General features: G+C 44.9%; 2 protein-coding genes across 3 annotated transcripts; both read left to right on the forward strand.

Annotated features, from left to right (window-relative positions):
• Positions 1–420: 420 nt before the first annotated feature.
• Positions 421–2557, forward strand: MRPL34 (mitochondrial ribosomal protein L34). Its single transcript, XM_054013294.1, has 2 exons — positions 421–565; positions 1898–2557. The coding sequence occupies exons 1-2, from the start codon at positions 510–512 to the stop codon at positions 2208–2210; spliced, it is 369 nt and encodes a 122-aa protein (XP_053869269.1). The 5' UTR covers positions 421–509; the 3' UTR covers positions 2211–2557.
• A 90-nt stretch (positions 2558–2647) lies between these two features.
• Positions 2648–19778, forward strand: DDA1 (DET1 and DDB1 associated 1). 2 transcript variants are annotated; one of them, XM_054013296.1, is made up of 5 exons: positions 2648–5083; positions 14646–14726; positions 15249–15300; positions 15658–15719; positions 17036–19778. In XM_054013296.1, exons 1-5 carry the CDS (start codon positions 4949–4951, stop codon positions 17144–17146), a joined length of 441 nt encoding a protein of 146 aa, XP_053869271.1. In that variant the 5' UTR covers positions 2648–4948; the 3' UTR covers positions 17147–19778. The 2 variants fall into 2 exon arrangements, with proteins under 2 accessions (XP_053869271.1, XP_053869270.1); XM_054013295.1 differs by lacking the exon at positions 2648–5083 and adding an exon at positions 8569–8661.
• Positions 19779–24098: the final 4320 nt, after the last annotated feature.

Consider the following 24098-nt stretch of genomic DNA (forward strand, 5'->3'; position numbering starts at 1 on the left):
AAGTCCCTAACCACTAGACCCTGCTCCCCCCACGTAGCTGGGATGGAACCCAGGAGTCCGGGCTCCCAGTCCCTCCACTCTAACCACAAGACCCTGCCCCCCATAGCTGGGACGGAACCCAGGAGTCCGGGCTCCCAGGCTTTAACCCACAGGCCACCCTCCTTCAGGGCAAGGGGCGGGGCCCGTTTCCATGGCGACCCCCGGCCCGGGGGGGCGGGTCTGAGGAAACAGGGCGAGGCGGGAACACCGGGCCAGCCGGCCAGGGCCTGGGGCTCAGCGCACCCCACGCAGCGCCTCGGCGTGGCACGGAGAACTACAGACCCCAGAAGCCCTTGCGGCCTCGGCGTGACCCGGAGAACTACAGACCCCAGAAGCCCTTGCGGCCTCGGCGTGGCACGGAGAACTAGATGTCCCAGCAGGCCTTGCGGCGCCCCAGCCCCGCGTGGCGGCGGGTTGTGATAGGCCCGGCGGCGGGAGCCAATAGGCCCGGGCGTTGTTTGGGGGGGACGATGGCTTTCTTCACAGGCCGCCTGGGCCGCCTCTGGCCTCTGCCTCCCGGGGGCAGGTAACGCGCGGCTGCCGGAGACCCCCCCCTCCCCAGGGGGGCTGAGAGGGGGAGGGGCAGGCCGGGCCGGGGGCTGAAAAAGGGGGACTGGAAATGGGGGGAGGGGCAGGACAGGCTGGGAGGGGGGCAGGAGAACAGGGACTGGAAATGGGGTGAGGGGCAGGACAGGCTGGGAGGGGGGCAGGAGAACAGGGACTGGAAATGGAGTGAGGGGGGACAGGAGGTGAGGGGGAGGTCAGGGCAGAAGAAGGGGGACTGGAAATGGGGCAGGACAGGCTGGGAGGGGGCAGGAGGACTGGGAATGGGGTGAGGGGGACTCAGGAGGGGGGACAGGAGGTGAGGGGGACAGGGCAGAAAAAGGGGGACTCAGGAGGGGGGACAGGAAGTGAGGGGGAGGTCAGGGCAGAAGAAGGGGGACTGGAAATGGGGCAGGACAGGCTGGGAGGGGGCAGGAGGACTGGGAATGGGGTGAGGGGGACTCAGGAGGGGGGACAGGAGGTGAGGGGGAGGTCAGGGCAGAAGAAGGGGGACTGGAAATGGGGCAAGGGGATCAGAGCTGAAAAAGGGGGACTGGAAATGGGGGGAGGGGGGCAGGAGAACAGGGACTGGAAATGGGGTGAGGGGCAGGACAGGCTGGGAGGGGGGCAGGAGAACAGGGACTGGAAATGGGGTGAGGGGCAGGACAGGCTGGGAGGGGGGCAGGAGAACAGGGACTGGAAATGGAGTGAGGGGGGACAGGAGGTGAGGGGGAGGTCAGGGCAGAAGAAGGGGGACTGGAAATGGGGTGAGGGACAGGAGGTGAGGGGGACAGGGCAGAAAAAGGGGGACTCAGGAGGGGGGACAGGAAGTGAGGGGGAGGTCAGAGCAGAAGAAGGGGGACTGGAAATGAGGTGAGTGGAAGCTGAGGGCAGGAGAGAGGAGGTAAGTGTGGCAGGGAGGAAGGGGTGGAGTGGGGGACCTGGCTGCAGATGGGGAGGATGGGAGGTCAGAAGCAGTGATGACTATCTGATCAGAGGGGTGCTGTGTGTCACTGCATTGGCAGAGCCAAGAGAGAGATGGATGACCACAGTACGGGGCAGGGGAGTGTCGTACCATTGGCGAAACTGTGTTGCCGAAGCAGGGCCAGCATCTCTCTTCACTATGTTTGGCTCGAATGAATTATCAGAGGCCCTTATTTAACCAGTTATACCTCCAGAATTGCATTATTAGAATGAAGTCTCAATCCCTCCCTCCCCCCGTTCTGTGTCTTACACATGGTGCTTAGATTCCAAACTCTAGGTCATCGTCTTACTTCCTGTTAACCTCTTTCTGTTGTTTTTTCACTCTACCAAGATTCTTCCTGCTGCAGCGCGTTGCAGCCTCCCCCTCGCAGCCCAGGACAATTTCCATCCTCTCAGATGCTTTGGGGCAGCCTCCAAGCACCAGCCTGTCCTTCAGATCTGCCGGCATCTTCCAAAGCCTCCCTAGACACCTGTCACCATGGAGCCTTCAACAAATACGCACCAAGGCACGCGGGAATGAATATCAACCAAAGAACCTCAAGCGCAAGCGGACCCATGGGTGGATCAAGCGTATTAGAACTCCCAGCGGGATCGAGATAATCCTCCGACGCATGCTGAAAGGCAGGAAATCGCTGAGCCACTGAGTGTTGTAGCTGCAGGATCTGTTGAGCATGAAATGTTTCAGTCAAGCCTGAATAATCATCCGCAACGCAGACCTTTAGAGTGAACCAGCCTGAGAGTTTGCAGTGACATAGACTTCTCTGTGTAACACCCATGAGCGACTGACTATTCCCATCATGTTATAACATGTGGTGAAGAATTACTGAGTGCTACTTTGACAGATGTGGGATGCTGGTTTTCTTTTCCACTGGCTTCACTTGATGGCTAATTATTTTAATGGCAAAATTATTACAACTGGTGGGAGTAGTTCTAAGGTAAAAATTGTGCATCCATGAGGCGTAATTACAAAATAATAAAAAATCATATCAAGCTTCCTGCATTAAGTTTGTTAATGCAAAGCTATAGGGGAAGAAAAATTGTTTTACTTTTTTTTCTTGTGGGAGTAGCAGGCACACTTTCTTCTTTCTCTAGAAGCTTTAAGGGATGAGTTTTCAATCTGTGGATGTGCAATTAGCATTAACCACAAGGCAAGGTCTGTGACTACTCCCCAACGTACCCAGCGAACAGTATGCTGTTCACTCCACTCCACTCCCCACTCCTTAGAGGACCCTATCTAAGGACCCTATCTTGCAATGTGCTGAGTGCCCTCAGAGCCGTTTGAAGAAAATGAGCACCTTGCATGACTGGAGCCTAAAGCAAGCATGGGGTAGGGTTCTTTTTTCTGTCAGTTTAGGGCCAAATCTTGCAAAGGAATATGTGCCCATGAAGTGTCCCATTGCAGAAAGTGGGGCTCCAGGCAACCACAGAATCTACTTGCGTAGACTTAATTGCAGGATCTGAACCTAGTGGTGGAGCTGCAGTCCTGTTATAAACTACAGCAGCAGTGCATGTTGATTTTGTTTTCCTGTTGCTCTGTTAGCAAGAATTCCTTTTGTCATTGGGTAAAGATTCCAATGCCCAGCTTCTTAATGGCACCTGAAGAGCGCCCCAACACCTCACTTAGCTTAGTTTGCTGCTGTGTGGGGGTGAAATTCACATCTGTGCCCAAGAGCCCATGCAGGGCCCCTCTGCATTGCCTAAGTTTTCCACTTAGTCCCTCAGTTTAACACTCCTTGGAGCATAGGCTTTGCAAAGACCTTCTGTACTGGGGTGAATTTCACACTGAGTGTGTGAGACTGTGAGAGCTTTTAAGAACAGAATCTACAGTCTATTTTCAGGATTCTCTAAATACATGGATCAAAATGCAGGGTTTGTTCAATTTAAAAAAAAATTGACATTGAATAGAAATGTCCCCATGGTATCTTAGTTTTTTTAAATCAAAAATTGTTTTAATTATTTAAACATTCCTCTAAGGTGTTGCAAATGCAAGCGGAAGACAGACTGTAAAGCTGACAAGTTTCAGTTTCCCTCTCCAAGTTTAATGCAGTGTGACAAGTATGCGTGGCTTACTTGAGGGGAAATTAGATGCAAAAACTGCCACTAATGCAGCTGTAAAGGTGAGATTCAGGTTCATGATATTCAGGAAATTCCAGAGGTTGAGATTTTCTACCACAAAGTGAATTTAGCTAGATTAACAATCAACACAGGAAGGCCTGGAGCCACAAAGTGTCCATTATAGGTTCCTTACTCTTCAGGGACTGAGCTTGAGATGTCTTGAGCTGATTTTATAAACCTTTCAAGATGACTGTTAAAAATGTTGGCCTTGATACTTTAAAGTGGAGAGGAGCCTGAACAGCACGTGGGTTGGGGCCTGTCTGACCCAGCTCTCACACATGTCATCTCCTTCCAGAAGAAGTTCAACAATATAACTCCTTACCCTGACTCCTTAGCGCTGGAGGAATCATACGTAGAAGTCCCCATGAGCACCAGTCATGGTCATTTCCAGAGCCCTCAATTTGAAAAATGGGATCCAGTAGGAGGAAGGTGGTCAGTTTGTGCTCTAGAGTCATCTGTAGGGGAATCTAAGAGCAGAACTAATAATTCAGCACCCCAAACATCTAACAGCCCCTCTGCCTATGAGAAACACAATCAGTTTGGCATGATCCCTGAGAGGATCACTAGCTAGTGCAATGGTTGGTACTGTATAAATTCTGTAGCTACTGAGATGGCTGGCTGGGGCGAGTGAGTTTGTTTATGAGGAGGGACCTTGCTCATTTGGTACCTGTTCAAGGAGCACAACATATCTTTTTATTAAAGGTTGTACCCCTCTCCAGAGGCATGTAGGAAAGGTACAACTTATAAATAGAAGGATTATGTTGCTTTCCCTTTCCTTTGATAACACCGCCTCTGTTTATTGCCTTTCAAGCATACTTTAATAATGAAAGAGAAACTGAGGCTGGAGGAAGCTGGATGATTGGGAATGGGTTCCAGTACTTTTTCCATTTCAGGCTTGGGACTCTTAAGCAAAGACTGCCAACTGTACATGATTTTTTTTCAGAATCTTGTGATGTGCAAAAATGCCTGCTAGGGCCCAATACTAATTTTTTTGTGCAAGGATCTCAAAGTACTGTGCTAATTAAGCCTCGCAACCCCCAGTGGCAGAGAGATATTCTCCCTATTTGCCAGAAGAGGAAACTAAGGCACAGGCTGAATTTAAGAAAGGGCTGAGCAACCACAGCTTCCATTGAATGGGAGATTCAGGTCTGCAGCAGTGCTGAAAAATCCCTTGTCTAAGACCACAGCTGGCATCAGAATTAGAACTCAGCAGCTCCTTGATCTCAGGACAGTGGTTGCGCTTAAGGCCCTGGTGCGCTTCCTTGAAATGAAGGGACTCCTACAGAGCATCATTCCAACTGTGTTTATAACCCATGTAATATATGCAGAAAGCAAAGTCCAGTTGAAAAGTCCAGCAAAACACCTGCCAACTCAGCCAGAGAAAGGATGGAAAAAGGCATTAGTAAGAGGCAACTCTGTTTTTATAACATATCTTCTGTCCTTACATTTTTAATGGATCTTTTGCATGGAATGTGGAGAAATTAGAGGTGGAAGATACTAACGCTATCAGATCGGTGGCCAATGCAGGATTGTTTTCCACAGTCTATTTGCCTGGGGTTTGGCAAGTCCTAGTTTTAAATGCCTCTGTTTAGGGAGCTTCCGCTCTTTCTTTCAGGAGTAATTTTTCACAGCCTAATCGAATACTCATCCTTAGGAACTTTCCCCAGTGTTCTGCCTAATGTCCCATTTAGCCCTTATCCAAAGTTTTGTATGAATGGGGTAGCAGCATCTGTTCTTCATATTTTGTTTTTCGTCCGATGTCAAGCTGCTTTTTAGGAGTTTAGCTATGATATCTTAAATTGACCTTTGCTGTGGCAACTCCTAGGATATGGGACAGGTTCTCAGGAGGTCTTTGTCTCAGTTCATTGCTCCTCATTTTCAAAATTAACCTGAAAATGCTGTTTGCATTAGTGTTTTTCAGTGTTAGCCCTTTTGCAGAATGCTTCCTCATTTGTAAAATATGGGTCATTCCCCCAGCTAATGGCATCAGTTCCTGTGGAATGGGTATGAAGATTTCCCCTTGTCCCACATGGAAGGTAGTGATGGTGAATCACTGCCCTCAATGGCATTGATAGTGGCAACAAATGTACACCAGGCCACCAGGAATTTAGCACTGGAGACTGACCAGATGATCCTGTCAGCTGTAATTGCTACAGCAAGTGGAGAACACCTGTGAAATAGCTTATTTTTGATTATTGATTTAATATTGGTTATTGACTTTTCCAGTCTTGATTTACGGTCAGATCTGACAATCCGATCAAGTAGCACTGAACTGTGGATACAGGGGTTTGCCCAAGCACAGCAACTTGCAAGATCAGAGCTTTATTTATGAATGAGTTCTTAATTATTCATAGATTCATAGATTATAGGACTGGAAGGGACCTCGAGAGGTCATCGAGTCCAGTCCCCTGCCTGCATGGCAGGACCAAATACTGCCTAGACCATCCCTAATAGACATTTATCTAACCTACTCTTAAATATCTCCAGAGACGGAGATTCCACAACCTCCCTAGGCAATTTGTTCCAGTGTTTAACCACCCTGACAGTTAGGAACTTTTTCCTAATGTCCAATCTAGACCTCCCTTGCTGCAGTTTAAACCCATTGTTTCTGGTTCTATCCTTAGAGGCTAAGGTGAACAAGTTCTCTCCCTCCTCCTTATGACACCCTTTTATATACCTGAAAACTGCTATCATGTCCCCTCTCAGTCTTCTCTTTTCCAAACTAAACAAACCCAATTCTTTCAGCCTTCCTTCATAGGTCATGTTCTCAAGACCTTTAATCATTCTTGTTGCTCTTCTTTGGACCCTTTCCAGTTTCTCCACATCTTTTTTAAAATGCGGCGCCCAGAACTGGACACAATACTCCAGCTGAGGCCTAACCAGAGCAGAGTAGAGCGGAAGAATGACTTCTCGTGTCTTGCTCACAACACACCTGTTAATGCATCCCAGAATCATGTTTGCTTTTTTTGCAACAGCATCACACTGTTGACTCATATTTAGCTTGTGGTCCACTATAACCCCTAGATCCCTTTCTGCCGTACTCCTTCCTAGACAGTCTTTTCCCATTCTGTATGTGTGAAATTGATTTTTCCTTCCTAAGTGGAGCACTTTGCATTTGTCTTTGTTAAACTTCATCCTGTTTAACTCAGACCATTTCTCCAATTTGTCCAGATCATTTTGAATTATGACCCTGTCCTCCAAAGTAGTTGCAATCCCTCCCAGTTTGGTATCATCCGCAAACTTAATAAGCGTACTTTCTATGCCAATATCTAAGTCGTTGATGAAGATATTGAACAGAGCCGGTCCCAAAACAGACCCCTGCGGTACCCCACTCGTTACGCCTTTCCAGCAGGATTGGGAACCATTAATAACAACTCTCTGAGTACGATTATCCAGCTAGTTATGCACCCACCTTATAGTAGCCCCATCTAATTTGTATTTGCCTAGTTTATCGATAAGAATATCATGCGAGACCGTATCAAATGCCTTACTAAAGTCTAGGTATACCACATCCACCGCTTCACCCTTATCCACAAGGCTCGTTATCCTATCAAAGAAAGCTATCAGATTGGTTTGACATGATTTGTTCTTCACAAATCCATGCTGGCTATTCCCTATCACCTTACCACCTTCCAAGTGTTGGCAGATGATTTCCTTAATTACTTGCTCCATTATCTTCCCTGGCACAGAAGTTAAACTAACTGGTCTGTAGTTACCTGGGTTGTTTTTATTTCCCTTTTTATAGATGGGCACTATATTTGCCCTTTTCCAGTCTTCTGGAATCTCTCCCGTCTCCCATGACTTTCCAAAGATAATAGCTAGAGGCTCAGATACCTCCTCTATTAGCTCCTTGAGTATTCTAGGATGCATTTCATCAGGCCCGGGTGACTTGCAGGCATCTAACTTTTCTAAGTGATGTTTAACTTGTTCTTTTTTATTTTATCTGCTAAACCTACCCCCTTCCCATTAGCATTCACTATGTTAGGCATTGCTTCAGACTTCTCGGTGAAGACCGAAACAAAGAAGTCATTAAGCATCTCTGCCATTTCCAAGTTTCCTGTTACTGTTTCTCCCTCTTCACTAAGCAGTGGGCCTACCCGGTCTTTGGTCTTCCTCTTGCTTCTAATGTATTGATAAAAAGTCTTCTTGTTTCCTTTTATTCCCGTAGCTAGTTTGAGCTCATTTTGTGCCTTTTCCTTTCTAATCTTGCCCCTGCATTCCTGTGTTGTTTGCCTATATTCATCCTTTGTAATCTGTCCTAGTTTCCATTTTTTATATGACTCCTTTTTATTTTTTAGATCGTGCAAGATCTCGTGGTTAAGCCAAGGTGGTCTTTTGCCACATTTTCTATCTTTCCTATGAGTGCTTGATAATCAATGACTTAATTTGAGTGATTTTGATTATGAAATATTGGTTATTAATGTTTACTCTTTGGAATCTATGGCTAAGTTTGATCAAATGGTGGTGGCTATAAGCCATTACTGATAGTTAATTCATGATCATTAGTAACATAATTGACTAATTATAATTTGAATACTGATGCTTATTAATCATTGATTATCATGTATTTTTGCATATCTTAATTATTATTATTAAATACTTGTTTGTTAAGAACGAACCATAAATTATTATTGATCCTGGCAGCAGTCAATGGCCTCCTTCATGGGAAGCCAGGTGTTCGTTACTGGGACTACAGCTCCCATGAAGCAGCGCGGCCGGCCCCACATCCGGGTCCTTTCCTCTTCCTCCCGCGAGCCTTAGGGGCCAGGGCGGGCATTTCCTGCCTCAACCTAAATGGCTATTTTCTTGGCAGCTTTGAGGGACAGAACCGGTGGCCAATAGGCCTGCAGTCTTGGGCAGAACCAGCCAATGGGAGCGCGCGCGTCCGGGCGGAGGGGCGGTCCGGGCAAGGAGGCAAGTTAGGTTGAGGAGTGGGCTTTTAGAAGTTGCCGTGCGGCTGAGGCAGCGGCGGGGAAGATGGTAGGTGGCTTGTGCGCCCCCCCCGCCCCCGATACAAAATGGCGGGTGGGGGAGGCGGGGTGCTGGGTCTGCAGCCTCGGTAGCCATGGGGACCCCCAGGGACAGGGCCCCGCCCCCGGCCTGCGTGAGGCGCGGCTCCCCTGGGCTGGGGCCGCCACGGACACCCCCCTCCCCCGCCCGGGCTGTGGGGCAGGCGCCCTGGGGTGCCCTGAGGGGAGGGTGTGTGAGGGGGGACAGCCGCCGCCGCCCTGGGGAGCCCCCCAGCAGCCATGGGCCTCCCCTCTCGGGGCAGAGCCTTCGCCCCCCTGCAACGCCCCCAGGGCCAGCGCCTTGTTGGGGGGGGGCTTGGTGATGGGGGGGCTGGGGCACCCAGGGGCCGCCCATGGCAGTCCCCTCCCAGCTCCCCCAAACAGCAGTTTCCGGGCCGGCTTATTCAGGGGGGAGGGGTGATTTTGGGGGTGCGGGGCGTGACTGGGGGAGGGGCTGCAGCAGCCCTAGGCTTCCCCTGGTCGCCTTCGCTTGCAGCCCTATGGCCCGTCCCAGGGAAAGGGCTTCAGTGTTTCCTTCCTGGGCCTGGTTAGCAGGGAAGGGGGGGCTGTGATTCCCCCCCCCCCCCCCATTCAGGCCGAAAGCCGGAGGTAGCTGCGCTCGGGGGTGGGGCTCCTGCATCTGCGGTTCTCTCCGCCCCCGGCTTCATCTTCAGCATCTCCAGCCCCAGGGGCCTGATGTGTCTGAGCGGGATTGCTGCGTCCCCCCCTTAGGCTGGAGGGACTGGGGCAGATCTGGCCTCTCCATCTCTCTGCTTAGAGCTGTGGGCTCCGGCCCTAATGGGATTTGTTGTCCCATTCTCAGGAAACTGCTTGGGGGTGGGGTCTTGCTGACATGGGAGAGGCAGATGCAGCCTTGTCTCTGCCTCCCTCCTCCAAGCAATAGCAATGGGAAACTATAGCGAGACTCTCCAGGCAGCAGCGTCGTCCCAGACGCATCTGGGGTTACTGCTGTGGCACCTTCCCCCAAAATAAATGGGGAAACGCCTCAAATGTGAGGATCTGCTTCATTTCTTGACTCCTCAGGACATTCCTCAGCTCTCTTGGTTTGAGCGGGGCATTTTCCCTCTTTGCCCTAAGGAAAAGAAAAAGGCAGAAAGCTGAAGGAGAGAAGTGCCCCCCTTTGAATGTGTCGGCAGTTTTTTTAGAATCACTTTTGTTTTCCTGCTAATAGCTCAGTTATGGTGGTTGCCCAGTAAAACGCTTCCAGTGGTGTTGGAGTTGAATCATTCAAATAACTTCTGCCCTGGGAAAAAATAGGGTGGTGGCTAGTAACCAGGGAAACTCCAGCTCTCACTTGTTCCCATTAGACTGGAGCTAAGGTATCTTGGTGCTGCATGTAGTGTTAAATGACTAGCTAGATTCCTGTTTGCAGGTGTGTAATTCTTTGGCCTGCACAAGTCTGGTGTCCGTCTTGCATTTGTCATTTTTAATTGGAGAAGCTGAACAATGAAACACAATCTGCAGAAATTATTCCTTTAAAAAAGGTCCTGCATAATTTTCATACCGTTATTTTAATGGCTGTCATTTTGAGGCTTCATCCTATATTTGGACTCTCATAAGCCGAGATACTTAAATGTGAAGACAGCTGTACGTAATCTAGTAGGCACCTAGAAACACATTACCATGAAAGTAATTAACTAGGGTGCCTGCCACCCCCTTCTTATTCTGGGGGTGAGGGGAGGGAAGAACTGCTTCTTTTGGATGTTTGATCAGTTTTTATTGCCCTCTGTCAAAATGGATTCCAACTCTGTTCTTTACAGTAATTGATTCACTGTTTAAAAGGCATTTGTACATTAGTAGGTCAAAATGTATAATGTGTGAATGGGGACATGGCAGAATAATTGAAAACTAATGTTGTTTTAAGCTGTCTTGCAACCTGTCCAAAGCAGTGCTAAGGAGTTTATTTCGCATCTTGGAGAAATATTTAGCCCCCATCTTTAAGTACTTATAATGATTCTCAGTGGGGAAGCAACATTGCTTTTTAGTGGATGAAGGGGAAATTATGCATGTTAGGAACATATGCTGTATGTGATACAATCCCATTTCAGGCCCAGTAGTTTCACTCTTTATGGAGATAGCCTTACTTTAGGACTCACCAGGGGCCAACACCAGCTTCTCAGTTTTCTACCACCATTTCCTGAATAAAATGACTAGTTCTGTTCTATATATTTTGTGTAAAGTCAAGGAGTGCTACAGAAACGTGTTGATGTCTTGGGGTCCTACATGATTAGAAAGTACAGTTTTCCTCTCCCAAACTTTAAACTTTTTTCTTTTTACAGTGACTAGTTGCAATTATTGATCAATTCCTTCTTGGTCAGGTCTCCAACAGTATAGTTGTTGGGAGAAATGGTTTTCTGAATTTGCAGCTTGACCCAACTTTTCTTTGTGCAGAACCCTTGAAGTGTGTGTCTGTCTGAATGTATCCAATGAGCCTATTCAGGTGTGGTGTAGAGAGAGACAATCCTTTGATAGGTGGATTGGGCTAGAGCCCATTTCACATTTTGAAACGGGGGTTGAGCTGTAGCTTATTAAATACCTGAAGTAGCGTAAAATATTATTTATAAATAATTATACTTTCAGGTTATTTTTTGTTGTGTCAAATAATCGCCTGAGTTCGGTGTAATATAATGACTTAAAGGCTTTTCTGTCTGGGCCTAGCCTAATGTAATGGTGCAAATATTCCATTTCTTGCAACGAAGTGCAGTGAAAGGCTGAACAAAATTAAATGGTTTGGAGTGGGATGTGTTCAAAATTCTCCACTCTAAATAAACAGAGTAAGAAACATACCTGGGAATTTTGATCAATTCCAATCAAATACTCACTAGCTCTAGTATGTAAGAACTCAATTCTAAATGGGGTGAAATGGGATTCTAAGTCAGTGAAATATGCCTGGATGTTAGTAAGAGTAATAATATTAAGAGGCTCTATATCCTTTTCACAGTCATGACACTTTCAGATTGAGTATTCTGTAATCAAAACCAACCTTGGGAGGTAAATGAAAATGAAAGAACGTAAACAAAGCAGCCCATCACAGGAGGCATAACAGTTGGCACGCACAGCAGAATCTGAAAACAAGTTTAGGCTCTACTGGAATAGAAATAAAGACCAATTTACATCGTGCTTTCATTGTGCTAGTCATACAGAGAAACAAGAACCTGCCCTGAAGAGCTGGCAAGCACTAGATAGACACGGCAGATAAACAGTGGGAGAAAGGAAGTCGTATTGTCCCCATTTTACAGATGGGCAAAAGAGGTTAGTTATTTGCTCATGGTCACACAAAGAGTCTGTGGCAGAACTGGAAACTGAGACCCAATTGGTTGAGTCTCAGGCCTTGGCTACACTTGCGCTGTACAGCGCTGCAACTTGCTGCGCTCGGGTGTGAAAAAACACCCCGCTGAACGCAGCGAGTAGAGCGCTGGAAAGCGCCCGTGTAATCAGTGCCTGGAGCGCTGCACGCTCGCTCGCAGCGCTGCAAGCTACTCCCCTCGGAGAGGTGGAGTACATACTACACTCGTGCCCCACAGCCGCAGCAGTGCTGTGAAGTCCTGAGTGTAGCCAAGGCCTCAGACCAGTGCTGTAATCACAGGACTATTTTTCTCCTAAAACCAAGCTTGCGAGGGGATACATTTGGAAACCTTAATGTAATTAACTTTTCTTAAAACAAGATCAAAGTATAAATAGTGCTTCGGAGACGTTCTGACTGGAGCCCATTGCTTTGAAGAAGCTAGACAGTTACAAACAGAAAAGTAATTGTTCCCGTTAAGAGATTTTTAGCTCCTTCCGCAACAGCAGCATTGCAGGAGGACTCTATCTTCTCCTTGTTGCATGTGACATGGGTTGAATAACTCTGCTCATTAGAATTATCTGCTTCTTTGCTAATCTTTAGAGTTGCTTCTAAACAAGATAATATATTAAGCTTATATTGTAAGGTCTGGGGCAGGACCTGTCTCTTTGTTACATGCATGTGTTATGCCTAGCATAATGGGGCCATAATCCTTGACTGGGGCCTCTAGGCTTGACTCCAGTGCAGATATTCAATCTGCTTTTAAGATAGGGGTTTAGACTAGTTATTTTCCTTCATGGCCTTTCATACACTCATCTTCCTTACTTATTTTAAGGACCCACAATTCATGGATTAGGACCCCATTGTAATAAGCACTGTACAAACACACACAAAAAAAGACAATTCCTTCCCCAAAGAGTGCACTTAATGGCTTCTTGTGATATCTGCCCCCTTGCTTCCTACTACTTAAAAGATGCAGCTGTTGTCAGGAGTCTTTCTTTGCGCTAGATATGTTATGACTGAAGAGGCTTCAAGGTGGTTCCGGATCTGGTATACTGCTGAGTTGATTACCATAATGCCCCCTTTATTGCTTTTAAGACAAACACCCCTCCATCCATATGAGTTTAGCTTGGTTAACTGGGGGTAAAGGGCCTCTTCAGGGCCACTGCTGCTGTTATGCTGAAATGCTTCCCGTGAGGCAATGCTGCTGTTGGTCAAGTGTGTTACTCTGCTATGAAGACTGAACCAGACCTACTCAAGAACTTGGGATTCTTTGCATGGAAGTCACCATGGATTGTGGGCCGGATCCTGCACACAATTACCATTGACCCCACCAGGAGTTACCTCTGTGCCAGGGCTGCAGAATTAGGCCATTGAGGCTGTGTAGTTCTTTTGCCTTCCTGAGATGGGCTCCTTTGTGTTTATGCAGCTCTAGTAACAGCTGTCAGTTTGACTGTGCATCCTAGGCCTCCTCTGTGCTGAGGATTTTATCTGCTGGTGTAGATATACTGGAGTAGGCACCTAGTGTGCAGATTGTGTGTAGCGAGTTGTACTGGTAAGTTCCATCGGACAGGTTTACATATATACATATATTCTAGGGGGTTGCTTCAGTGTAGCTACCTTGTTTGAGAACTCAGCTCATTTTAACGAGTAAACACCCTTTGTAGAACGACTATGATGTATTAGGTGGAAGGTTAATAGTTCCGCTGTCAGGTTCCCCCACTTTTCAGGCCTTAACAAATCCAGAGTGTTGGCATTAAGGGTGCGTTTTGGCTGTTGAGATTTTAGCTAGATGGCTGCTTGCTACAGGTTGGGCAAATTAATTCTTTCCTACTTAATTCCTTTGCTTTACTGAGTACACAGTGATTCAGTATTTCATTGTGCAGTTACAGGTCTGTCTCTAAGTAAAACTCAAAGATACAGTCAAGTCAAAATTGACCCAGAACTTTAGCAAAGTGAAACCAAAGTAAATGCTTGTGATTTTTTTTTAATTTAATGAAACTTTGCAACTCAAACGTAACAGCATTGTACTAGTGCATATGAGCCAAGAAATCAAAGCTGCTTGTATTTAAAAGTAAAAATGTCTGATCTATTTTCGTTGTTCAAGCTGAGGTTCAAAAGAGTATTCAACATAAGTAGCAAAAATGTAAATAGATGTTTTGTTTTAATCTAACCTATCTAAAAGCGCTAATTTTCTTTAAATGATTAACTTGACAATTGCACCCTTTTAAATCAGTCATTATGCTTCTTAAGAAGTGATTTCCCCAGTTTACCATCTTAGTCTTAAAAATGAGACCTTACTGCACATCTACATTTAACTAGTTTTGTTGTTGTTTTTTTTAAAAAAAGCCCTCGCCATCAAAATGGATGTAGCTACAACAGAGCCTTTCACTGGAGATTCATAAGTCACTTAAGTTGGGGAAATAGAGATGAGACATACACATAGGACTGCAGGATTTGTCTTAAGAAAACCAATGTTCATTCTGAATATTTGGTATTTGACCTCGTAGCTGTCAACATACTTCCAAATGATTTAAAAAAAAAGAGAGGCATTATTGACATGTGCAACTCCCTTGATCTTTGTGCTCATCTACTATTTTTATTCGTTACTTGCTTCACTGTTTAACCAAAGCTGTCTTCTGTCATTTTAGGCAGATTTTTTGAAAGGATTACCAGTTTACAACAAAAGCAACTTCAGTAGATTTCATGCAGACTCTGTATGTAAAGCATCGGTGAGTATTATATCTAAATTCAATCTCTCAGGAGATGATCTGTTTGCAGTGAAGCCTTGCAGAGTTGCAGAGGACACTGGTGCTTCGTATGGCCTCTAACTGGGCCTTGGGTCTCTTAAAATAAGTTATTACTGGTATCCTCATGAGCTACAACTGCTTATCTGAGATTGGAATACCAGGAGGGGAGATTTCCCAGACATGAAGTTAATGTACTTCAGAAAAATGCAATATCAGCAGAGCCAAAGCTGTGTGGCATTCCCGCCCCATGTTTTTACGCTCTTAGTTTAACATTGGTACTGGGGCGCATATATGATAAATGGACCTCTTTTTACATGTGAAAGAATTTGCAGCTGCAGGGTACAGTGAGACTGTGGTATGCTGCATTGCCACAATTTTCTAGCAGTGCAGTTGAGATGAACTTGCTGTCAGGACTGAGATCGTTCAACAGCCTTAGTTGTATGTGGAAATTTGGTGGTTTTTTGTGTTTTCCTCTGCACTGTAACGATTCTAATACTTCTACAGAACAGAAGACCGTCAGTATATCTTCCCACAAGGGAATATCCATCTGAACAAAGTAAGTATGCTCCTTCTATGTTTGAAGCTTCACGTGTACTAGAACTTTTATTTTGTGTTTAATATTAAACGTTTGGCATGTGCTCCATCTCACTTGATAGCACAAAACAGGATTGTGTTTTTAAATCTGTGTCAGATTTAAGTGACTCGAAAGAGTACAGATGCTTAACTTTTGTGTCCACTTTTGCACATCTTTTTCTCTATCCTTATTGAATGATTGTAGGACAATTAAAACGACAGTGATGCTGTCACTCCTTTTTAAAAGGTTCACTACCTGTATGAAGTCTTGGTCACTGTAGTTTGTTTTAAATGTTATCTCTTAGAAATGCCTTCAGAGTGTTTTTTCTTTCTTCAACAGTCATCGTAACAGAAAAGACAAACATACTTTTGCGTTATCTACATCAGCAATGGGACAAAAAGGTATGAAGTTCTATATTTAAAAATAGTCATATCTGGTTTTAAGTGCAATTTGTTTTGGTTGCTTCTACTGTGTGACCACCAATGCCTGTAATTAGTAACGGGAAAAATACATAGATACTAAATTAAGTTGAAGACTGAGCCATCCCTGGATTTCTCAATTCTACCAGAAGGTGCTTGTGATAAATTTTCTGACGGTGGTAGACTTTTTTAGTTGCATGAAGAGTGAGAACAGAGGAAAGATGGTCCAATGACTAAGGCAATAGCTTAGAATTGGGAGGTCTCAGTTTGATTTTAGCACAGACTTTCTGCATGACCTTGGGCAAGTCACTTAGCCTCTTTGTGCCTCAGTTCCCCATCTGTAAAATGAGGATTTTTGGGGGGTACAGTTGAGACCATAGTCTTTTATTAGATTGATAGTACAGGAGAGTGGGAGCCACGACTCCTGGGTTCTTTTTCTGGCTCTGCTGTTGACACATTCAAAGGCACCCAGTGAATCATTTCTACATACTGACCTGTAAAATCATATATCTTGCTTACCTCACAGGGTCACATTGATAGTACATGCCAGGTATACATGTGCTATAAAAAGTTCCTAGCACACACCCTGCCTCCGAGTTTGTGCTCTACAGGCACAAGTGGGTACAATACAAGACACGCAAAGTGAGGAATGGTCATGGCCACAAAGCTTCCCAGAGCAGATGTAACTTCAGAATGTGTGTGTTTGGGAGTAGTACACGAAGGCTGTTCCAGAGATACAGAGCAGCAAGAAAGCAGGTCGGAGGCTGGGAGTGGGTGAAGGAGACACAGGGAGCAACTGAGAGAAGTTTGGGCAAAGCGTAGAGATGGGGGAGGAGTTGAAAGGAGAAACGTAGATGGGAGCAGAGTTGTCAGGAGTCTGAAGCTGATCATGAGGTGCTTCAGAGTGATGATGGAAGCCAGTTGGGAGGTTTGAGAAGTTCAGAGACTGAATCAGAGCAACAGAAGAAAAAGAGGGTCTTATTAAAGTTTATAAAGCACTTGAGATCCTTGGAATAAAAAGAAGCTAAGAACAAAGGATTGTCCTTTAGCAGCCCTGCTGGGGCAGGAGAGCATTTTACAAGGACAATTCAGTATATAATATAGTCCAGCTTTGGACAGAACTCTGGTGTTCACGAGAAGATGCCTCTGCTAGTTCATCTACATCAGCATCTTCCCTCCCAAAGACCTTTACCAACTACATATGCAAGATGTATCATTCAGTACGGAAATGTAGCCGTCTCTGGAGAGGAATGTTGTGGAGGACTTCATTGACGTACCTTTCTCTTTGCTTCAATCAGAATGCAGCAAAGAAGAGAGATCAAGAGCAAGTGGAAATAGAAGGTGAGAATTCAGCACCACCACGGAAAATTGCTCGGACAGACAGCCAGGACATGAATGAGGACACTTAAACTCTTGCTCTCTCCTACACTATTTTGCAGGCGCTTCCTGTTTTGTCTCAAAATGTGTAAATTTCCGTGCCCCTTTCCCCCCCCCCCCCCCTCCACTGTGCAGCCCAAACCACTTCTGACTTCATAGGAGCCAATGTATTTATTTTTTCTCCAGTTTTTATTTATGCTGTAAAACGTACGGAGCAATCGATGGTGGAACAAGTCAGCAAATGATGTAGTGTAACTTTAATCTTTTAAAAAAACATACATTATCACTTTTCCAGATTTCATTAAATCTGTTGCTTAATTAACCCAGTTTGCCATGGAAGCCTGGAGAGGAGACATGAATTTACGGCATGCAAATTCCAGTGGTATAGGCTTTCTGATCCATATACCCACTGGTATATTACAGTAGTCAACTCTGTATTGGCTGTAACCAGTCTAGCAGTAATTTTTTTTTGGGGGGGGGGGGGGGGGGAGGGGGCTCATCCGCTCTGAAATGTGGATCCTAAAATCAGCACTGTACTAAGAAATCCTGGGGGTCATTTAGGGTTATGTTGATTTTATGAAACATGGTCAACTTGACAGAACAGTTGTGGGTTTTTTGTTCAGCAGCATGTTATCACACACGTCAATGGTCATGGGGAATTCAAGTGACAGGTGTGTTGCTTTGGTTGCTGTTACATTTTAACAGCCTTTTGGTCTTGAATGGACTGGTATGTGCAACTTCTCCATTGGAATAAAAAGGATACTTCTATCCTACTGAGTATTTGATCAACAGTGTCTTTAAAATGGCACCAGGTGGAATGGAATTGGTAGGTCTACCTTATAATCTTGTTTGTTAAATTTGAAAATCAAATTGGGTACAGCTTGTCATCTAGATTGGCTATTTCCTTTCTCTCAACCAGTGATTCTGAAAAATCATATATTGCATGACTGGAGCTGAGTCCAGGACTTCTGGATGCAAAGTAGCTGAACAAAATGAGCTTCTACAGTCTATATTAAAGACAGACCCTCTTTCATTTGGACAATGACAGTTCAGTGCCTGTCACCTGTAGCCCTTTGCTGACTATCTTCAGTAGGAGCCAAATACAAAACCCTCAAGATGTCTAAGTGGAGTCAAAGGAAACCAGCATAGTTGATTGAAGGTGTGTGTGTGTGTCTCTCACTATTGACTGTCCATTCCGCTTTTAATGTGAAAAGCAGAGTCTGTTGTTTGTTGCCTTCCATTGCTCTTTTCCCAGCATCCCTGCTCATCCGCAAATTCTAAACAAACTGAGTCCAGAAGCCATGTGAGCCTCTTTCTAGAAAACCATGGGCAAGCCTAGTTCTGTAGGGAGTTTGACCATGGTGGTTAAACTCAGATGAAAGACTTGTGAAGACAGGGCTCATGCCGCCACCTTCACTACTGTGTCCCAATCAGGCCAGTGGACAGAGTAAAAGCATGATGGGAGTGAAAGCCATCAGCAGCACAGTTTATCTTATGAGACAGGACTTTGTGAGGAGCAGGACATAGCCTCACTTATTGCTGCAGTTTTACAAGTATGTACAAGGCGCTAAGCTCTGATTCTAGTATTAGTCATCTCACTTTTTCAGTGAAGATCATTAAGTTATTTAGACCTAAAATTGTACCTGCCCTTAAAATAGCTACATTTTGCTGCAGCAGTGCCCCTCCAGATTATCAGGTTAAAACACCAGCTGGGTTGGTGAGGACGAAAATATGGTTTTACGATTTTGTGTTCTACTGGCAATTGCAACTTAACAGAACTCCTTTACCCAGAGCTGTGCTGCCAAAAAAAAGATGCTGTCGTGTGAAATGCGAGAAGTAAACGGAAAATGCTGTGTTTTAGCTTCAAGGGCACGTGAAAAGGTTTGTCAGATACCAAAGGAGGAAATGGGCGTAGTGCCGATGACAGAAGTTTAAACAATGCTGTGTTTTTAGCTCCATTTGAGAGTTCCAGTCTCATTTGTCAAGTGCTGTTTAATTCCTTACTAAGAGAATTTGGAGCTTAGCTGACCTCTCTGCTACAGCAAGTGAAGTGCCATTGAAGAGTTGGCAGTTCCATCCTGTTCTTTACCCCCATCTTTGTTCCCTTTACAGTAAATGGGGCCTTGCTGGTAGCAGAGCCTTTGAAATCTTACAAATAAGGATTTTTTTTGTTTAATTTACCAAACATCTCTGCAATTCACACTCTTGGGGGGGGGGGGGAATATTTGGCAAAGAGAAAAAAATAGTTGCCTTTAATTTCCTGAGAGCAAGTCTGAAGCAATGGGGAAAAAAACAGTACTTAAAAATTCTTGTGTCCTTTCAATCAAACTATTGCATTTTTGTTTTTGATGTTAACTGTACACAAGCAGCATGGATTTCTGATGCTCTCAAACTGGTATCGTTGCATTTCACTGAAAGTTTTGATAGTCTTGCTCAGCTGGTCAGAGTTATCTAATCTGAACTAAAAGCCTCCTCCCTCACCATCCAGTTTCCATGCTGCTAAGGGCTTGAAAATGCCATCCTCAAGCTGCCAGACATTCAAAATGTTTCCACTGCTGTTTAATACGTGTGTATTGGGTTTGTGTTGCATGTGAAAACCCTCCCAGCCAATTGATGGTCTGGTGTCTTAGGCAAATCATACATTAAACAGAGATCCAGAACTTCTCCAACAGTGTTCAGTTTGAATAATATGTAGCTCCTCTAATACTTTCTGATTATCCTGTTACAAAGTGACTGGGATTTAGTGACCCTTAACGGGTATTTTGTATATGTCCGCATAGTGGTATTTTTATTGTTTCTAGTATTGATGTATATTGTACAAAGTTTTTATAAAACTTTAGAAGCTTGTCAAAAGGATCAGAAGAGAATTTTTGGAGTGAATAGTGTGACTCTTAGCAGAAATGGGAGCTGCAGGAACATATTTCCCTCTTTATTTCAATGAGAAGTGTAGAGGACGCTGGATCCTAAGAATGGCCTAGCAAGCATCTGCTCTCCCCTGCAAGGCAGATTGCCTCTGTACTGGATAGCATTGAAGGTTGTGCCGTCTCTCTGTTTAGCAGTCCCTCAGAGCGATTGGACGTGATGGGTAAATCTCAGTTATTTCAATGGTAACCATTGCCTTTTTTTAAAAAAACAAAGACTGGATGTAGTGGGCGTTATCACAAGATTAGTGACTGACAAGGCAAAACCAAAGATGTCTTAAACTAACTCCAGATATCAAATGTTGACTTCAGAGGAGTGTTTGAAGGGGTTTTAGTCTCTTCCCCTCCCCTGACTCCTAATCAACTTTAAAAGGTATTGAAGTTTGAAAGGGAAGTTGTTTATTTTTTAAAATAAATAAACCTTGGCACATGTTCCATTCCAGTGGTCATAAGTGGTTACATCTGCTCTGCAAAGGCCCTATTTATTTGTATCCGTGGTTGGCTCTTCAGACTTGCCAGTTGCTTTATTTTATCTGTGTACATTGTTCAGTGTTCAAGACATTTCCTTGAGCAAACACAGGGACATGCAAAGGAATACTGCAAATACTGCTGAGGGAGGATGCTCTGTTTTGAGTAAAACTGGCAGGCTGGTAAGGGCCACTACTGTTGGTGCTTAGAGTCTGAGAATGTTTTCAAATGCCGTTACTCATAAGAGCACTGAATCCATACTCCGTTACAAACCAAGCTACAATGGTGAGCAGAAACATTGTGAAAACCCTGCTGGACGGGGTGTGTTTGGGAGGAAGAATCGACCAGTTCCCCTGTCTGTTTAAAACTTGGGCTAGACTCTGACCTATTTTCCCAGCCTAGCCAGGGCATGAGGTTTTAGCCTGGGTAGGGGATGTCTACGCTGCAATGAAAAACTCACAGCTGGCTTAGCCTAAAGGGCTGTTTAATTGTGCTGGAGCCCAGGCTCTAGGACCCTGCGAGGTAGGAGGTTCATAGAGCTCAGGCTGTAGTCCAAACAGCTACACCACAATTAAACAGCCCCTTAGCCTGAGCCCCACAAGCCCGATCAGCTGGCATGGGCCAGCCTTGGGTGTCTAATTGCAGGATAAACGTACTCTTAGAGGGCAGGGTGAAGATTCACCAGTACTACTAAGATGGAACTGTTGTAACCAGGTTCACTGACAACCGCTGGTCCCCTAACACTTGTTGCTGTCGTGTAGATTGGGCCTTAAGTACCAAACCATACAAGCTGAAAGCATGTTCAGACCCAGGTGCTGAGCGTGGTTCTGGCTGACCCTGCAGAGTGGCGTGTAATTCTTTGAACACTGTTTACTATGGTCTGGAGCTCCAGAGAGGATGAGGGCCTATGTATCCATCTGTATGCTATTTGCATTGTTCAAAGAAATCTCTTGTGTACAGTCTGTCACTTGGGGGGTGGTTTAAGCCTACTGAATCGAAGTACTGCTTTTTGTTTGCTTTTCTTGGGGGCTACAGGGTTTAGAAGCTCCCGGATTCTTGTTGGCTGGTGTCTCTTTCTCCAGGCATCATGACTCTTGTGCCTTATACAGTAATTCAGTTGTTAACACTTGGACTGTTTCCTGTGTTGAGGCAGAATTTTGGGGGCTTGCTGGAAAAATCCTACATCTGCTTCTGCAGTAGCGAGGATTAGTTTAGAGGAGCTCATTTCAGAATATACCTTTTGAAAATTGATCTGGCTAAGCAGAAGTTGACGATGTATATCGTGGACTGGTCATACAAACGGGCCTCGGTCATAAGCAAAGCTGCCATTTACCATCTAGTTTATACCACTAATGTGACTTTATTTTTCTGTTTAAAAGATGTGCTTTTTTCTTTTTAGTTTTGCAACTATACTTTATATAATGGCCTTTTCTTTCTCTGATTTATTGACTGGCATCTGGCACCAGGGAAGTCATGCTACACTATGGCTTTGACTGGAAGGATTCTTGATGATTGTCCTCTGTAACTTTTGTGTGTTATAACTTCCAATGTATAAAAAGTGTGTGTGATTTTTGTTTTTTAGAGAGCCAGGTGTATTTGGGTTGTGGGGGAGGGCGGCGTTGAGGATTAGGTTGATAAACATGCCCAATAAAGGATACTGCATCATTTGTTTACTCAAGCACAGACTATCCTTCAAACCATATTGAATGCACAGTCAGCGATCTCCACTCAGCTGGTTCACAGATGTATGCTTGTCCTCCTTGTAGTGGAGAATTTAGTCATGGAATCTCATCTAAAGATTGATCTGGTTCGGAGCACTGTTTAGTATCACTAACCTGCTGAGAAATGTGGGACCAAAGCCCACATTTGCAGGTAGGCTACTTGACTTCCTTACTGCCAATTGCAAGCTTGTGTAGAGTGGATGCTCATTAGAACCATACTACTGGCTCCCTGGATTACTCACATTTTACATCTACCAGCCTACGTTTCTCGTTTGAGAGGCCAGCAGCATTGTAGCTGTCTCCTCCACATTCATGGATGTGTGTGGATTCTTCAGTGGAGTTCAACATCACACTAGCAACATTAGAGTTGAACTTACACTTCTTTTCTACTCATTCTAGTTTTCTTGTTACAAGTTTGGGATGAATATTTCCTTTGGGTGTAAAGAGGACTGAACTTGGTCTGTACAGGAGAGCAACTTTGTAATTGTGACTTTAAAAGTGGGAATGGACAAATGCCAACCTTCCCATTTGTTCTGCACTAAGATTTATTTTTTTTTTTAAAGCAAAGCTTCTCTGCCCCCTGCCTGTGCCTGGATGTGGTGAGTGAAAAGATTAATCATATGTACAGATTGGCTTTTTCATTCAAACTGGTGCAATTTCAGTGATGATTCTTAGGTTCTGTAGAAGGGCAAACTACTACTGAAGGTCTTCATGTTTTTTGGAGGAGCCCTGGTGGACTTATCCTTTTATGACTGAGTTCAGCTTTTATCAGTGTAAACCTGGGAGTCACTAATCAGCTGGTGGGATAAAAGGGCCTTGTTGTCAAAACTTTTTTGCTTTTTTTTCAACTAAAAATTAATTGATAGCAGAGGTGGGGTGGCTGAGTAAATCAAATGGCGTGAGTCAACCCGCACCGGGGTTCTAATGCTGTTCAGGCCACCTGTGTACAAATGAAGTTTTGTGTGTCACTATCTTTTTGTCTCCTCTACCAAACAAGCACACACTTCAACTCAATTGGCATTCTGTGGTGAGAGAGGAATATCCAGACTAGAATAGCCGCCACGTTGGGAGGATGAATCTGCCTTAACAATGAACTGTGCATGGTGAGGAGGTTCACCCGCACTATATCTTTCTGGAGTTACTGCTTTGGCTCTCTTACGTCAGTGAAAAAGTTTAGTTTTGAGCGTGAACCGAAATTTTCTTGCTGGGTATATAGTGATGACTTTTCACTGGCCAGCTTGTTGCTTCCCATATTATGAATACTACATTGATAACTGGTCCCTGTAGCTGTCCAGTGCATCCCAGTGCTGTAATCTTGTGGTTGGTTGTTTATAACACAAATCTAAATGTGTTTTTCTTTTCTTCCTTTGGGAAGTGGAGGGAGATCTAACAGTGTAATTAGTCAAATACTCTTCCTTGCTTTGCTGAGTAATGTGTGTATAAAGAGCGATATCTTCATCCCAGAGATACTAGCAAAGATTGGCCATTTAGTTATTTAAATACACATGCATACTTGTAGGAGGAGGGCAGAGTAAACTACTTCACTTGCTAGCCACCTGCTTTGTTCTGTGACGATGGCTGTCTGGCTTGGATTGCAGAAGAGTCCTGACAAAAATGGATATTGATTCTTCACTTAGAAGAAGAAGTGACAGAAAATACTGCCATGCAATCTGAAGGAATGATCCGTGGTGCTTGTCGGCACTGCATCACTCTGCACAATACGGCTGGGCTGGACTTCCAAATACGTGTGTTTCTTACGACTTAGTGCAATGTGTATAGTTAAAAAGGCTTTACTGGGTTTTTTATTAAGACTAATCTACGTAGTCTCCTTGGTCGGTTGCATGTAACAGCTGAATGTATGGGATTGGGCTGTA

The sequence above is a fragment of the Malaclemys terrapin genome, chromosome 24 (genome assembly GCF_027887155.1).
Source record: "Malaclemys terrapin pileata isolate rMalTer1 chromosome 24, rMalTer1.hap1, whole genome shotgun sequence".
Taxonomy (NCBI): domain Eukaryota; kingdom Metazoa; phylum Chordata; order Testudines; family Emydidae; genus Malaclemys; species Malaclemys terrapin.